Source organism: Sarcophilus harrisii, chromosome 3 (assembly GCF_902635505.1).
Source record: "Sarcophilus harrisii chromosome 3, mSarHar1.11, whole genome shotgun sequence".
Lineage (NCBI taxonomy): Eukaryota > Metazoa > Chordata > Mammalia > Dasyuromorphia > Dasyuridae > Sarcophilus > Sarcophilus harrisii.
Window position 1 is genome coordinate 160,416,716 of NC_045428.1, and position 16,573 is coordinate 160,433,288.

At 34.2% G+C, this 16,573-nt stretch overlaps 1 protein-coding gene across 1 annotated transcript in view; it reads left to right on the plus strand.

Annotated features, from left to right (window-relative positions):
* The window catches only part of MYO16 (myosin XVI), a 713,480-nt gene extending 710,548 nt beyond the window's left edge, over positions 1–2,932 (plus strand). Inside the window, exon 35 of the mRNA XM_031958702.1 lies at positions 1,305–2,932. Within this exon, the coding sequence (XP_031814562.1) occupies positions 1,305–1,535 (231 nt within the window). The 3' untranslated portion in view covers positions 1,536–2,932. The remainder of the gene's footprint in view (positions 1–1,304) is intronic.
* The last annotated feature ends 13,641 nt before the right edge of the window (positions 2,933–16,573 follow it).

The following is a 16,573-nucleotide window of genomic DNA, read 5'->3' on the forward strand; positions in this document are numbered from 1 at the left end:
CAAAATCTTACAAAAAAATGAGTTTTAAAAACCATTTTACATGTAATTGGAAAATAAAATATTATTGAGAAAAATAAGTGTAGGCAGGGAATTTGAAAAAAAATGAAGCTTGTTTTGCTAACTTGTTCTGGTCAGAGGGTTAGAAGATGGAGAAATTAAAGGGTTCACTGAAATAAAATTTCAGGATCCTATAGGGTTTTCATTGTATTTAGTATCAACCTAATTAATTCTATATAATGTATAAAAAGCATTGAGTTTTAAAGATAGTCTATTAAAGAGCTTTTTGTGTCATATATACATATATCAATAGCATCTGTATGTATGATATTAATTCCATACCTGTGAGAATTCCCAGTATGAGAATTCCATCTTCCAATCTGTAATTGTTTTGTAACTTATTATAATGTTGTTTGGGATATTGGGAAAGAAATTAAAGTACTTGCTTATGATAACAAAGCTACTTTTTGTGAGAAGGAAGATTTTATCTCAGATTTTGCCGGATTTCAAGTCAAGTCTTTTATCCAATACACAAGTAGTATCAAATTCAAATAGAGACAGTGGCCACTAATCCATATGAAAGGATTCCCGCAATAGCATAATGACAGTTATAAAATGTGATGTTATCTATGTCATTGTATTTTTTTCAGTCACTAAATATTTTCCAATTACTTTTTACATGTAATTAGAAAAATAAAATATTATTTAAAAAAGAAAACTCAAAAAATATTTCCCAATTACATTTTAATCTGGTTCAGGCAGCATTAGGCAGTGTTGTGGGCTGAATGATCCCAGCACCTTGTGTATGATGTGCCAGCATCAGATCACATTGTTGCTCTCCTGTGATTTTGTCCAATAAGTTTGCCATAATATAGATCACAACAAAGAAAATAGTATCTTCTGTGTAGAAACAGTGGCCACATAGCGAAGGAAAGGGGGAGACAAATGAGTTGAAGTTGGCTCTTACTTGCAAATTTTTTGGTGGGGTGGAAAGTTCTTTCCCTTGCAGTTAGGTCAAATAATTAATCATAATTCAGTAACAAAGTATGAAAACAAATTATCTGATCATCATTTATTTATTTATTTTCCAAGTTCTTGTTCAGGTACACAGGGCAAGCAAACTTTTAATTCATTTCCTTAATTTTTTGACATATAATATATTTTATCTGTTTTGGCATTTATTTAATCATAGTTAAAGTATAAATCATAAAATGAGAGACCTTTATATTTAGGTGTTATTAAATTTCATGATCCTTCATGTTTTGGTTGTTTTATTTTTCTCTATTTCCACTCCCTCACCCCTCCAGGTAATCCATCAGCTAAGGCTTTCAGAGAATGAGAGCTTGGCCCTTCAGGAACTCCTGGACTGGAGGCGAAAACTTTGTGAAGAAAGAGATTGGCAACAAAATCAACACCATCCAGAACCTCGAGTCAGTGGACCTCCTCCACCGCCTTGTAAAAAGCCGGCTCTATTGAAGAAGACAGAAGAGACTTCCTGCAATAGATTACCTTCAGAGTTATGGGACACTACAATTTGATGTGGATTGGTTTGCAGACTCTAAAAATCAAAACCACCTAGTGACTGGAAACTAACAGCAAGCAATAACTTGCTGCTCCACTCTCACCTCCCATCCCCTAAAATGTACTAGATTCTCTCTCCAGGAATTTATCATCAAAAAGCACAGGAAACTGAAGTTCAAAACTCAATTCAATACGTGTGGGTGTGCATTTAGTCTTTCTTTCCTTTTCTTTTTCTTTCTTTCTTCTTCTTCCCTCCCTTCCTTCTTTCCTTCCTTCCTTTCTTTCTTCCTTCCTTCCTTCCTCCCTCCCTTCTTCCCTTCCTTTCTTCCTTCCTTCCTTTCTTTTTCTTTCTTTCTTTCTTGCAATTAGCACTGCTCTTTCTAACTGTGTGTTTTGGGGGACTCAAGAACTATGGACATTCTTTCTGAAATCCAGAAATCTGTAAACAAGAATGGGAGATAGGGAAGGAGATTAATCAGTGGATGGAGAGGCGAAGCAGAGTGGTAGAATGGTGATGGTAGAATGACAGGTGGGATTGGTGTGCACACTGTACAGTTGTTTTATAGAGTTCAATACTATGTTTATTGTACCTTGAATGGTTTTAATATGATGCCTATATATAGTACATATATTATATTTCTTTGTAGATGTCTGTGTTTTATTGGAATTCCAAACCTGAGCATTATTATCTACATGTTTATTACTAGATTTTATAAATTTATGTAATTGGTGGTGCTGTTCTTTCTTCAAAATACAGGTAAAAACACCAAATCTATTTGGATTCTGTTTGTTCCATATGGTTTTTGCCTGAAGTATTTAAGAATCTCAACACTATGTTGTTGTTTTAGCTTCACTGATGTCAACCTTAAATATGGTGACACTTGCAAAATTGGCTTCTGTGGATAGTACCCAATGCTTTCTATTTCATTCATTAGTTAGGAGATATTGTTTCTTTTCTATGCGCTGTGCTTTGGAATAAGTCGATTGTGAATTCTTTTAATTAAACTTCATCTCAAGTTGACAGCATAGGTTACAGAAAATAATGAGGTGCTCAGTTAAATGTGTATAACTTCATTTTCAAACTGGTTATGTAAAAGGTCAGATATCAGTACAAAGTTGCACCCAGTAACAGGTGCAGAAAGGACTGATGAGATTTTTCTCCTTTGAGCAATAAGGCTTCCTGGAAGTACAAGGCATCATAAGATGAATATGTCCTTAAAGAAGTATGCTGCATGATTCACTTAATGTATATCACCAGAGCTCATGTATTACAATGGCCTTGAGTTAACAAAATGTTCTGGTTGGCTGTTATGAAATTTTGAACAGTAGCATTAAGAGCAATAATTTGCTACTTGGAACTTTGCAGCCATACCAGACTTTGAAATATTACTGTGCCAATAAAAGGGTGCAAGAATTTTCTGTTGCTGTCTGTTGCTGTTGTGAATTCCAATTCAAACTAACACTCTGAGGTTTCAACTTACCTCAGTTCAGCAGTTTTTTTTTTCACTCTTTTCGATAATGTTTCTTAAATGTAGCAGACTTAACTATTTTAAATCATGATTTCACTTTTACATATAGACTGCTTTGCAAACCCTTTGTGAAAACCATGGTGACTGAGGTAATGTAGTCTTTGTCCTAAGCTGGGTATCTACTGGAATCTAGTTTGGAGTTTTCAAACTATTCTTCTTATATTTCCACTGATTCTTGGACTCTCTCCTTAAAATAACAAAGCAACAGAAAGAATCAGCTTTCTGCCATTAAAAAATTCACATCAACCGTAGTATTGAGATACTCCTACTTCTCCCAGAATTATAAAAGTCAATGCTTAAAATCTAAAGTGAACTTAAAAATTCAAGTCATCCCATAAAGTATTTAAAAATATATGCATGTATAAGCACATTTGCATATATATGCCCATGCTCATATACATAAAGTAATACATCTCTCTGGGAAAATAAACTTCACATTAAAAATACAAGAAGACTTGGGTTTTATTATGGCTCTGCCATGAAAAAAAATGTAGTGATAATAGCAATTCCGGTTTGATGGACTGTTTTGCTAGAGTTCTTAATGATGATTATGTCTAAACAATTCTAAAAAGTAATAGCTATTTACTGAATTACTGCCATTGTCACGTTAGAAAGACATAATCTTCAGGGGAAGAAAGAAGGGGACATTTCTAACTTTAACTATAAACTATTCCTTTTCTGGAGCTTCCTATAAAGCTGCTGTTCTTCTATATTAATCACAAAAGGCCATTCATCTGGATCTCCCTAATCTCAGTAAAATGACCCTTGAAGCTAGCAGAGTTGTGAGCCCAAAGTCACCTAAAGTAAATAACAAAGTTGGGATTTGAACCAAAATTCTGATTCCAAAGCCAGAACTTGATCTGCTCTAGCATCCCACTTTCCTATGTAAAATGCTATGTAAGAAGAAAGTATTGATGTTTACCAGTGACTTGTAGGCTATTGTATGGAAGATTCAACTATTTTAGTGCTTCCTTTTCTAGTGAATACTCAGTCTCTTTGTTCTCAGTGAAATTGGGAATTTAGAAATTAAAACATTTGGGAAATTTAAATGAACATACTTAAGTGCCTTCATTGCTAGGTTCACCAAATTGAAGGCAAGCAAAATTGAAGGAGTATCTGCTTTCAAGAAATTCACAATCTTTTTAGAAGAGACAATATTTTGCATGTATAAATGTACACAAATATATGCAAAAGAAACCCAAGATACTCTTAGGGGAGAAGAACCAGGAGCTGGAAAGAGAAGTATGGAACATGGCATTTGAGTTGAGATAGCAGCCTATGCAAAGGTAGAAGGGAAAAGTAGAGATATGAGAACTAATTAAAAAAAAAAAAAAACTTCATGCTTTAACAAATAATAAGGCTTAGTAAAACAATGTGACCTCAGCAGAGAATTAAAATTGCTTCTTCAAATTCTGGAGAAATACAGCAGAACTATTTATTGGAATTAGGTCTTTTAATCCACTGGAATCAATAATGATCTACTACTGATATAATAGGACAATTGAAAAAGATCTAGAAATCCAAGTCATTGCAGTTAAGTGGCCAAAGTAAATAGTGCCAGAGCCCAGTAGTAAATGTTACATGGTAAAACAGCTCTCAGGATATAACTTTTGTTCATCGTATTACCATGGACCTTTCATTCCACAACAAGAAGCCAAGGAGAAAAAAAAGGAGATAGACATTTGTCTTCCCGTTGAAATCTACACCCCTGTGCCTACACAATCAGGCTAGTAAGACCAGGGATACAATTCCTCAAACACAATATTTTAAAGATTACTTATGTTTGCAAAAACATTTTAAAGGGCTTTTCAAACTACTTCTCAGCGTCTAAAATATGAAGTCTGTGAAGTAAAATACACATATATTATGTTTAATGATCCTTTGGTCTTTGATCTTGTACTTAATAATATGAATTATTAGCCAGCGATTTAAACCCTGTCTCATTCTATTGCTTTCTTCCTTCCTTCATTTCTGTTGAAGCAATTGGGGTTAAGTGACTTGTCCAGCTAGTAAGTATTAAGTGTCTGAGGCTGAATTTGAACTCATGTCCTCCTAACTCTGGGCTTGGTGCACTGTCCATTGCATCATCTAGCCATCCCTGTTCTATTGTCTTTTAAAGGGGATGGGGAGAACCTTCCAGAATGGTCAAAAAATATTATTGAGACTTTTTCAAACTAGGTCAAGATGTGTTCACTAGTATGGAAAAAAAAATCATTGTTTTTAAATGGAAAAAGCAGTTGTAAATGATGTATACATATATAAATCAATTCAAGAGACCATGCATCAACTAATTAAAATACTAGCTCTACAAATAGAGTTTACTCCACTACATTAGATAACTTGGATCAACAGAGCACGGTGAACACAGCAATCTAAAGGGGCAAATTAACTTCTAGCAAAGGTCTACTGCTGTCAGTTTCCAAAGATGCTTCAAACCTGTCTTATCAGAATAAAAGGACATTGGTTTATCAAATATAACATACAAAATTGGAGTTTCATGATCAAACTGCGTTTCTCTTTTTTGAAATTCATATCATTGTGAATCTAGTAAAATCCATATTTAAATATTCACATATATACGTGTGTATACATATGTGTGAAAGAAAGATATTTTGAAGTTGTGAATAGAAGGTGAGCTCAGGAGGCAGGAATATCTGGAATAAAATTCTTCCTCATATGCACACTGTCTGTGAATCTTGGCAAATCACTCAATCTAGGTATCCCAGATCACTCTCTAGACCATCTCTTGCAGAAGTATTGATTTACATTGGTAGAGAGAATTTCTCTATATCAAGGAAATCATAAGTTTTAAGCCAAAAAAAATGTTAATTTCTCAAAAGAAATTTTCCATGAAAACTAATCCTCAATCAATTGTTAGTTATATTTAATTGTTGCATATAGTTGAGGTATAAGTATATTCTAAACCAAATTTCCTACTTTTATAAGTTATTTTCAGTTGCTGACCTCCCTCCAGAAGTACATTTTAAGAAGGTTAAAGCTGTTAACATTCTATTAAGATATAATTAGCTCTCTATAATGTTTTCTGTTTTCAGAAAAATAAAGAGGACAGATATTCTAGGTTTCCTAGGTTCTCTAGGCAAGCTTAACATTCTTTTCAAATAACTAAATGATTTTTTTCTATTCTTTATATTTTCAAAAATGTTTTTCTGTAGAATTTTATTTCCTAGTCAATTAATTCATATTCATTGTCATAAAAGATAAGTATATATATTACAAGATTTCATCGTACATTATGGAGATTCACATTAGGTAGTCAGAGATTGGGGGTTCCGGGGAGAGTGTAACATTCTGGGTTGCAAAAGAGTAAGAATTCTCCTTTGAGGTTTCAGTTTGCCTGTCTGTAAGTACTTTAGATCCCTGGAATGTTCTATTATGTTGATTTCAGTCTGTATGGCTAAATTTTTAGGAACTAGAAGGAACTTTAAAGATGATTTTACTAAAAGAATAACAAAGTCTCTATCATCCTGCTCAGAATTATCTGATTCCCCACCCCCACCCTGAACAGATTTTTTTTTTTAATAAGCTATAATATTACACTTTACACATGATTCTTTTCATGTTCTTAGAGATCAGGATAATCCAATGAAAATTTTATATGGCTTTTCAGGCCACAAAGAAAGCTGAAGAAATGTAGCTTTTCTCTTTTGTAAAGTAAGCTAGAGTCTGCTCATCCCCACCTCTATGTGACCAAAATGATAAATCTGGTCATCTATTTAAATCATGATATTAAAATGAAAAGTCATCTAACCTCCCTTTCACTTTATTTAAATCAGCCTATGGCACATCTAGTTGCAGATCTCTATGCTGGTCAATGTTTTTCCTTCAGTCTCAGGGAAAATTAACTTCTTCAAAGGCAAAGTCTGCAAGCTTGTGTCAGATAGCATTTTCCTGATGTCAGTGCTTAGTTTCCAAAATATGAAGCAGGGTAGAAAAGAATGATGCTATTGTAAAGTTGAAAAGGGGAGTGGGGAACACCAAAGTGCTAAGAAAAATGGACAACACCAAATCCAATTTCATTTTTTGTTATTGTTCTTGTAGTAGTTGTTGTTAATATTCAACAAAATCAGCACTGGGGCTTAGAACCCATAATTCTAAAGAAAAAAGTTGACTAATAATACATACATTTTGTTACATGAGATCTTTGCTGGAATATAAACCAAAATAATGATGGAATTTCATTTTAGGATTTATTAAGAGCTCAGCCAACCTCGTTCATGTGAAGGAGAATACTCCTACTCAGAATCCCCAAGGCATGAAACCTATCCTATTTTTTAAAAAAAATCCTTGGATGGCATTCTTAAGGTTGCAAAAACATTATTTGTCCATTTTCTACATAAATAGAGTAAACATATATATAAAACACTAAAAGCAAAAGTACTTGTTAACCTTTTAATCAGAACCACAATAGAAACTTTGCATTTTAAAAACAACCTGACATCCCTATATTCAAACTTAATTTTCTTATCAATAAAATGGAGATAATGATAATAATAATAATATTGAATAGAGAAGTCATGAAATTTTATTAATATTTGAGCTTGATTCTCTCAAGTGATAAATAAGTTCTGTCACAAGTCTCACCAATTCATATTATTGAATGGGAAAATGCTCACTATCAGATATTCTTCACTCTGATTCTGTCAAGCACATACAAAATCCATGAGACCTATATAATATTTGTGAATCCTTAGCAAGATTCTGCTTGTGGCTACTTCTCTAACTCTCTAACTGGCCTCTCTCAGGAGTTACTATTCTCAGATTTCTAAGGAAGTAGCCTAATAGGTGACTACATCTAAAATTGGAGCTCATATAAAGCTGCCAATATGTTTCCTACTAACAGTCAACTAGTAGGCATAATTAGCTTTTAACAAAGACAGTCACTAATGGGATGCAGCATTTCCTACACAACATTATCCCCCCAAACCTAGAGCAAACTCATCTATAAATAAATGTACCATTTGCAGAGAGAGTCCAAAATTAGAGTACATTGTTAGGGAAGCACGCATGTAGATTACATATGTAACAAAGAGTAACTCACAATTTCTAAGTCTTTCTCTCTTTGTATAGTGCCCATGCATCTCCTTTTGGGTGCAGTATTTCTTCTGAGTGAGGCACTCAGTTTGATTTCCAGTATCAGGTTCTTTCATGAATCTATAACTAGCATTCCTTGCTGTCACAAGAAGGCACACTTCTCCCTCTGGTTACTGTCTCCATCCATGTCTGTGAGTGCCTTCAAAATTTCATATCTTTAGCTGCAATAAAAATAACCAAACCAATCTACTTAGCAAGAATTGTTAAAGTATGAAGGTATGAGACAGAATTGCTTCTAATCCACCTGTTATATCCCCAACTGATTTGAATTTTTATTTTTTTTAAAAGTCACTTGAGCTCTATTTCATGCTACTTATACAAGTTCTAGTAAAGTTTCCCCAAGACACAAATAATACTAATTATAATTCTCATATTCTTATCCTAATTGTTATCAGGTAATAAGAGGCCTTTTGACTATAGCAGAAGAGACTGTTCCTGGAAACAGGACCAAAATTATTAAAACCTGCTATTATCCTTTAAAAAAAATGGAGGAAGGAGGAAATATAACTTAAGCTAGAGGATTTCAGATCCATCAGGGCACTTCTAGGTTGAAGAAGAGAGTAGTTTTGAGAAGGTAGTCATATTTTCCTCATATTTCTAATAATAACACTGAATGGCATCTCTTTGGTGTTTTCAAGTAGGTTTCTACTGGCACATAGAAAATATAGCTTATAACTATTTGTATGTTGTCTGTTCCATTAAACTATTGAACTTGAGAATAGGAGCTGTGTTACTGGTTTTTGTTGTTGTTGTTGTTTTGTTTTGTTTTTTGCCTTCCCTTGTATCCCCAGCCCTTGGTAAGGGCCTAGCATACATAAAGTTTTTACTAAATGCTTACTGATTTTCTTCTTCTTCTTCTTCTTTTTTTTTTTTTTTTTTTTTTTTTTTTTTTTTTTTTTGTGAGACAATTGGATGTTAAGTGATTTGCCCAGAGTCAAACAGCTAGGGAGTGTTAAATGTCTGAAGTCAAATTTGAACTCAGGTACTACTGACATCAAAGCCAGTACTCTTATCTTCTGTGTTATCTAGCTGTCCCATGCTATCAATTTATGACTTGACAATAGCAAGTGTTGAGCTGTCAATGCTCAACTGAGAACATACAAATCTTTCATGGTAAATGCATTTGACACACTTCTGAGCTTTGGAGAAGAGATAAAATGGAAAGTTTTCCCTTAAATATAATCCAATGAAAAAGAATGATATTCATAAGGTTCACATGGGATTAATAAAAATTAAGTTCTCTTCTTCAACCAGCAAGTCAATATTTGCTTCTTTTGGACCTTTCTCTAGGGTAAAGTACAGTCTTCTGTCTTTAGATGTTAGCACCTTTGGTCTGAGACAGACTTTAACATTTGACCTCTGAATTCCTTTCATCCTTATTCAATTTCCAAATTTGTGACTTAGCATAAAACTATTTTGCAGACAAAAAGCTGGTCAATAGCTCAGTTTACTCAGTGTGGAGAGAACTCAATAGAGCTCATTCTAGGATCTAATTAATAAGTACCATTCACTTCTTGTGTTGCTGGTTTACTTTGACTGGAGTCAAATATTAAAGCTTGAAAGCAGTTGCAGTATTTAATCTAAGGAGCAAGATGTTATAGTAGAAAGAGTTGGGGATCTAGGGTTAGACAACAAGTTCAAATTCCAAATTAAGGCTTAATACTTGTGTGAACATATGGCAAATCTCTTAAAAATCTCTGGGTCTTTAATTTGTCATCTATAAAACAAGATAAAGAGATTGGACTAGCTGGTTAGATGTATCCTCATGGTCTAAACTTTTCATTTTTCAGATAAGAAAACAGATTCTCTAAGAGAAAAGGAGATTTGCCCAAAGACACACAATCAATAAATGTCTGGTTCACAATCATATATTGAGAATTGGACAGGTCTTTAGAGATCATGAAGTCAATTGACAGATGAAGAAACTGAGGAACAGTGAGGTTTAGTTACTTGCCTAGGATCACACAGCAATCATATTAGGCAAGATTAAGAACCAGAGTATTTCAAGTCCAGTATTCTTTCTATTACATCCAGCTACATGTGCTTGAGCCCAACTTTCCTGGCTTCTCATTTAATATACTTTACATCAGGTTTTGTTTCCTTTAGCAACTATGTCTGTTTTAGCAGCTAGAATTCACATCATTCCTGACAATAGAAATGATATGAACTTTATTAGAGTTCCTATCATTCCTGACAATGGCTGTACCACATCACTGAGGATTGCCATAATAATGAAACGGAAATGTTAGGCTCAGAAACTTACTAGCTGTGTGACCCTGAGCAAGTCACTTAACACCATTTGCCTCAGTTTCCTCATCTGTCAAGTGAGTTGAAGAAGGAAATGGCAAACCGCTAAATATTTACCAAGAAAATCCAATGGCATCACAAATTGGATGACAAACTTTTGGATGTGACTGAAATGACTCAACAATAACAAAATAGAATATTAGAAAGAAAATTTAGTCTTCTACTGGCACATAGAAAAAAAGTGCTGCATATAATATAGTATAAAAGCAAATAATATGGTAGAATAAATGGAACAATTGACTTTGGTCTCATTTTCCTCATATGTGCAATAGAAATGATATCTGTAGTACCTACAACACAGAATTGCCAAACAACTGAAAAAATAACGTATTATTATGAAGCATTTTGCAAATTTTTTAAATCACATAAAAGGCAGTTATTATTCAGTAAGAGATAGTTTTGAAGTCTATTCTGCTTTGCATATTTGATGAAATGATGGACAAGTTAGTTTACAGATCTGTCTCTCCTTCCCCATCTGTGAAATAGGGCATACTCTTCCTTGATGCCAGATTCACAGGAATGACTTTTTTTAGTCTATTGGAATAAAATGTGTCTAACTGCTTTTGATTATATTTATGGAAACAGTGTTAGAAACTAGCATTTGAAAACAGATCAGTGAGAATAGATTCAGATGCATTAGAAAGCATGCTAATTATCTCTAAAATGACTGCTTTTACTTCCTAAGCATATGGCTTGGGGCTCTTTACATGGTAGAAATATAATATCTTTTTTCTACTCTTACCCCTCTAAAAGAAAGAAAGGAGAGAAAAAAAGAGATTCCCAACTATTTTGTCTCTTTCCCTTTATCCTCATAAATAAAGCTAATAGGACACTAAAATTGTATATCACCAATAGTAGTACAGTGGAAAGAATTCATTAACTTCAAAAGATCTAACTTTCACTATTGATTTTGCTGGGTGAGCTCAAGCAAATCACTTCAGGGATCTGGGCCTCCATTTTCTAATCTTTAGATTACATAATTTGTTCTAGATAACCACTAAAGCTCTTTCCAGTTCTGAATCCTTATTAGCACTTTTATGTAGTTAGTAAATTAATTAGCATCTTTATAGTTAATAAGTACTTAACCAGGAATCAGTACACATAAATCCTTTTTTTTTTCTTTTTTTGCTGAGGCATTTTGGGTTGTGATGTGACCAGAGTCGCACAGCTAGGAAGTATTAAATGTATGAGATCAAATTTGAACTCAGATCCTCCTGAATGTAGTGCTGGTGCTCTATCCACTACTCCACCTAGTTGCCCCTAGATGCATACATTCTTAATACATGTTCTATTTTTTTTTTTTTTTGGTGGGGGGGGAAGGGAAGGATGTTGCTATTGTTGGCTCTTCAGCTAGCCATTTCATTTCATTGGGTCTTCATTTCATTAAGTAAAATAAGTGGACATAGCTTGGTGCTCTCCAAAATCCCTGCAAACTAGCATTCTGTAATTTTTAAAAACTATATTAGTACCATATGTACTAATACCTAGTCAATTGCTGAAAATATCTATGTAAAATTCCCTGGAACTTCAAAGAAGAAGGCAGAAAATGATAAGCTTTGAATCCAGAAATCCAAAATTAACTTAAAAATGACTTGTTATAACAATTTTGATTCAAATCTGTGAAAAACTGGGCTCATTGTTGACTTGAGCCTGCATTCCAATTCTTTTTTTCTTTTTATGGTATTTCTGCAAGAATGAGATGAGCAAAGCCAATAGCTAATACCATTCTCAGGGAAGAAACAGATAAAAGATCATAGAGGTGGGGAGAAAGAATGTTTCACAAGAGATAAAAATTCCTTTGAAATAAAACTAAGTTGTGGCGATATGACACTGTGTGAGCTTGACAAATCACCTATATAACCTGCTCAAGTCACTACCAAAGTTCTGTTGTCGTTTTATGAAAGAGGATTTTGAATTTGTACATAAGTAAAGGGTAAACTTAGGAGAATCTAATCAAACTGGCAAGGCTTTGAATTTGTAGTTGGCAACAGATAAGATTTCTCTTTAAGTTTAGGGAGATCCATCATCAGAAAGCTGGCTACAAAGTAGGCAGTAAAAACAAAATAAAACTCCTCATGGCATAGGAAAAGGTTATCTTCTTCACCAGTGAAAGAAATAATCATCCTGATAAAATCATAGACCTTTCAATAGATCTAAGTATAAGATTAAGAGGGTGTGTATACCCTTATATTTGAATCTTCTCTGTAACATTTACTATCAGTATGATTTTGGTCTAGTCATTTCAACCCTTTACCTCACATGTAGTGAAATGTAAAACTTTTGTATTATCCACTTCACAATGTGTTGTTATTGAGTTTATTTTTTTTTACCTGAGGAAAGAATTTTAAAATATAGAACTCTAAAAACATATATATATATATATATATATATATATATACACATACACATAATGTTATTATTGATAACACTGAGATGATTTAAAAAGTTGGCCATCCACAAAAACTCAAGAGTGCTATCTCCATGGCAGAGTAATATGATGGCATTCATTTTCTCAAGAAATTGGGTTTCTTTTGTGAATGGAGAGATTATACTCTATAAGAGAATAGCTACTTACTTAACATACTTTTTTCCAAGTGCAAAAAAATTTGTCCCCAATGTTTCCACAACCATAAATCTTGCCTAGAGCAAGCCAAAGGAAAAAAAAAAAGACAACTAAATTCTAAGAAAACAAAGAACTGAATTGTATCAAAACCTCAAAGACTATCTTTTAAAAAAAACCTAAATATAGCTGAAAAAGTGATCATAGAGTCAGAAATCTTACTTGTCAACCAAGAAGATGAAAGAAAATTAGAAAAATCTGAAGTACATATTTATTTTAAAATGAAAACACAGGATATGAAGAAAGCAAATAATGTGTTAAAAGATATATGAAAAAATTGATGGTATTTATAAAGAGAAAAAGAAAAGAATTTCTATATTATTCTCTATAAAAAATGTTATTATGTAGACCATGTCACAGATTATAAAAGTGTTCTAAAAATGTTAAATAGTAGTAGTGGTGGAGGTAGTGATGGTGGTGGTGGTGGTGGTAGTGGTGTTAGTGGTGGTGGTGGTGGTAGTAGTAGCCGTGGCAGTAGTAGATAGTAGTAGTGGTGGTGGTAATAGTAGTTAGTAGGAGTCATATAATTAGTATAATGATTGTAATTAGTAGCAGTATCATAGTACTAGTACTTCTGGTAATAATATATACATATCAACAGAAGAATAAATTAAGAGACCCTCTAACAAAGTGACTAAACTATTCATATTCTTTACCTAAAAAAGACATGATGCAGAGGAAAAAAAACGATAAAGAAAAGTAGGAACTGATAAATCTCCCATGTCCTATTAGTGTGATTTTGAAAAAAATATTTAACTGCACTTTTGTTCCAAGGAAATCAAAGGCAAGAGGAAGGATGTTATGTATACTAAATTGTTGACAATAGTAGTTTTTGCACACCAAAAACGTAGAAATAAAGTGACTGCTTATTTAATGGAATACCATTGTTTCATTGTTGTTACCTTTTAGTAATTTTCAATCATCTCTGACTCTTCATGATCCTACTGGATTTTTCTTCTCAATGATACTGAAATGGTTTGTCATTTCCAGCCCCAACTCATTTTATAGATGAGAAAATTGATAAGCATTGACAAATAGGAGAAATTCAGGGGGAAAAGGGGCAACAAAAGCATAAATAGGTACAAAGTCACATAAGCAAAATTAGGAGGCCTATGTTTGCAATAGCAGCAATAATGTAAAAGAAAAATAATACTAAAAGATATTAGTTTGAGAGATTGTGGGCTGCAGTACAATGCACAGAAGAGTCAGAGACCTGGGATTAAATTTTGATTCTAAATTCCCAGGTGACTTGGACAAAGCACTTTTCTTTTCTAGATCTGTTTCTTCATCTGAAAAATGAAGAATTGGACTACTTGACCATCATTTATGATGATCAAATATATGTGTAACATCCAGGCTAGCTCTCTGGAGGACCTTGGAATCAGCCAGAGCCTCTGGTCTTTAGATGGAGAAGTGAAGGAGGCAGGAGAGCCACACAAAAATGGAGTCTGGAGCCTGAAATCTTCTCTTTCTGAGAGCACTGCAGCTGAGAGGGCTCTCTGTCCCTCCCTCAGCCCTTAAATCCTTCAGTACAATTACCTCACTACATCACATTAAGCATGCACAGCCATAAGCACCATTCTGTGATTCAAGTATATCTTTTCAGAGTTCCACCAGCTACATCTCCATCTTTCTTTTGTTTTGTAACACAGGTGATCACATCCTCCCTGATTTCTCAGGAAGAGAGATGAAAACTCCAAAAAGGAGATGATCACACCCTCCCTGACTTTTCAGGGAAGGTGAAAAGACCAAAAGGAAATGGGAAGTCAAACCAGATACTGTTAGCAGGTATCCTCAGGGCTGAAATTGAAACAGATATCCATCAGCATAGGAGATATTACACAAGCACATAGTAATATAACTCAGGCTAGTAGTGATGTAACAAGCAACATGGATCAACATGAGGAATTATACATGCAAGCAGTGATGTAACAAACAGTATGAATCAACATAGTGATATGATAATCAATATGGATATACATGCCCATAAATCCTAGAAGGAAAGTATATAAATAACAATCACACATATATATACCTCCTTCAGCAGCCAAGAGATAGTCCAAAACCAATCTATTGTCCATTACTTCATGTATCAGGGAATCCAATGATTTCCTGCAGATTTTGAAGTCCTGCAAAAGACTCTTCGTGTCTCAGGGAATCCAATGATTCCTGCTGGTTTTAAAGTCCTGCAACAATGTTATCATTTCTCAGGGAATTCAATGATTCCTGCTGGTTTTAAAGTCCTGCTTATTAATAATGTTTAATGTTCATGAGTCAATTGTCATAACTGCCATGCTCTTTCAGTGATGGGCACAGTCAGTAATGGAACCACCCTATGTTTCTTGGGTCTTCTCCTTTGTTTCAAGGGTCTTCTCCATCTCTCTCCAAAGGACAAGGTGAATACGGCTTATTGGCATCCATCTGTAGAGATACAGGAAAACCCTCTCCCCAAAGCAGTTAACCTATCTGGTCCCTTCCATTCACCACTTTCTGGATCTCTCCACATCACCTGTGATTATCTAACAATAGTGGAACAGCTCACACTGGACACTGCCCTTCCAGTAGGTTATAAAACCTGTCTACCGGAGCCAGTGCATCTTTATCAAAAATCAAAAAAATTAATAGTATAAAGAGCTAAATTTAAAAGTTCCCTAGGATTACCTATGGCTCCCCCTTTCTTTTGTTTTTGGAGGAGTGTTTAATGTCTCTGTTTCTCCTCTCTACTATTGCCTGTCCTTGAGGATTAAAAGGTATGCCAGGGGTGAGTAAAATCTGATATTGTGCACAAAAGTGTGCAAAATGTTTAGAAGAATATGCAGGTTCATTATCTGTTTTTATTGCTTGTGGCACACCCATAATTGCAAAAGCTTGTATACGGAATTCAGTGACCACTTGGGCTGTCTTTTTTGCTGCTGGTATTGCAAAAGGAAATCCTGAAAAGCTATCTACTACAACATGGATAAGAGACAGACAACCAAAAGATTTATAATGGGTCACATTTATTTGCAAAATTTCATTGGGTCTCAAACCCCAAGGGTTCTTCCCTGCAGGGAGTGTAGGAGCATGGTAAGGAAGGCAAGCTGTACAGCCTTTTAGTATGCTCCTAGCTTCTTTTGTTATCCCAAATTGCAAATGTAAAGCTTAAGCAGCCTGATGATATTTAGAATGAGATTCTTGGGCTGCCTGAAATAAAGAAGTATTGGCTAGCATGGTTAGAAGATGATCTGCCTTTGAATTTCCATGAAAAATAGGACCTGGAAGTCCACTATGAGAGTGGACATGCAAGATCTAAATCTTACCTGGATGCTTTCTCACTTGCTCTTGAAGTTCCTTAAAGAGCTGATATATATTAGAAGCTACAAATTTTATTTGGGCTGTGGCAATTCTTCGTACCACACTTACTGAATAGGCTGAATCAGATATTATATTTACATCTCCTGGATAATAAGTAAGAGCTAACATGATAGTATACAATTCATTCTGCTGA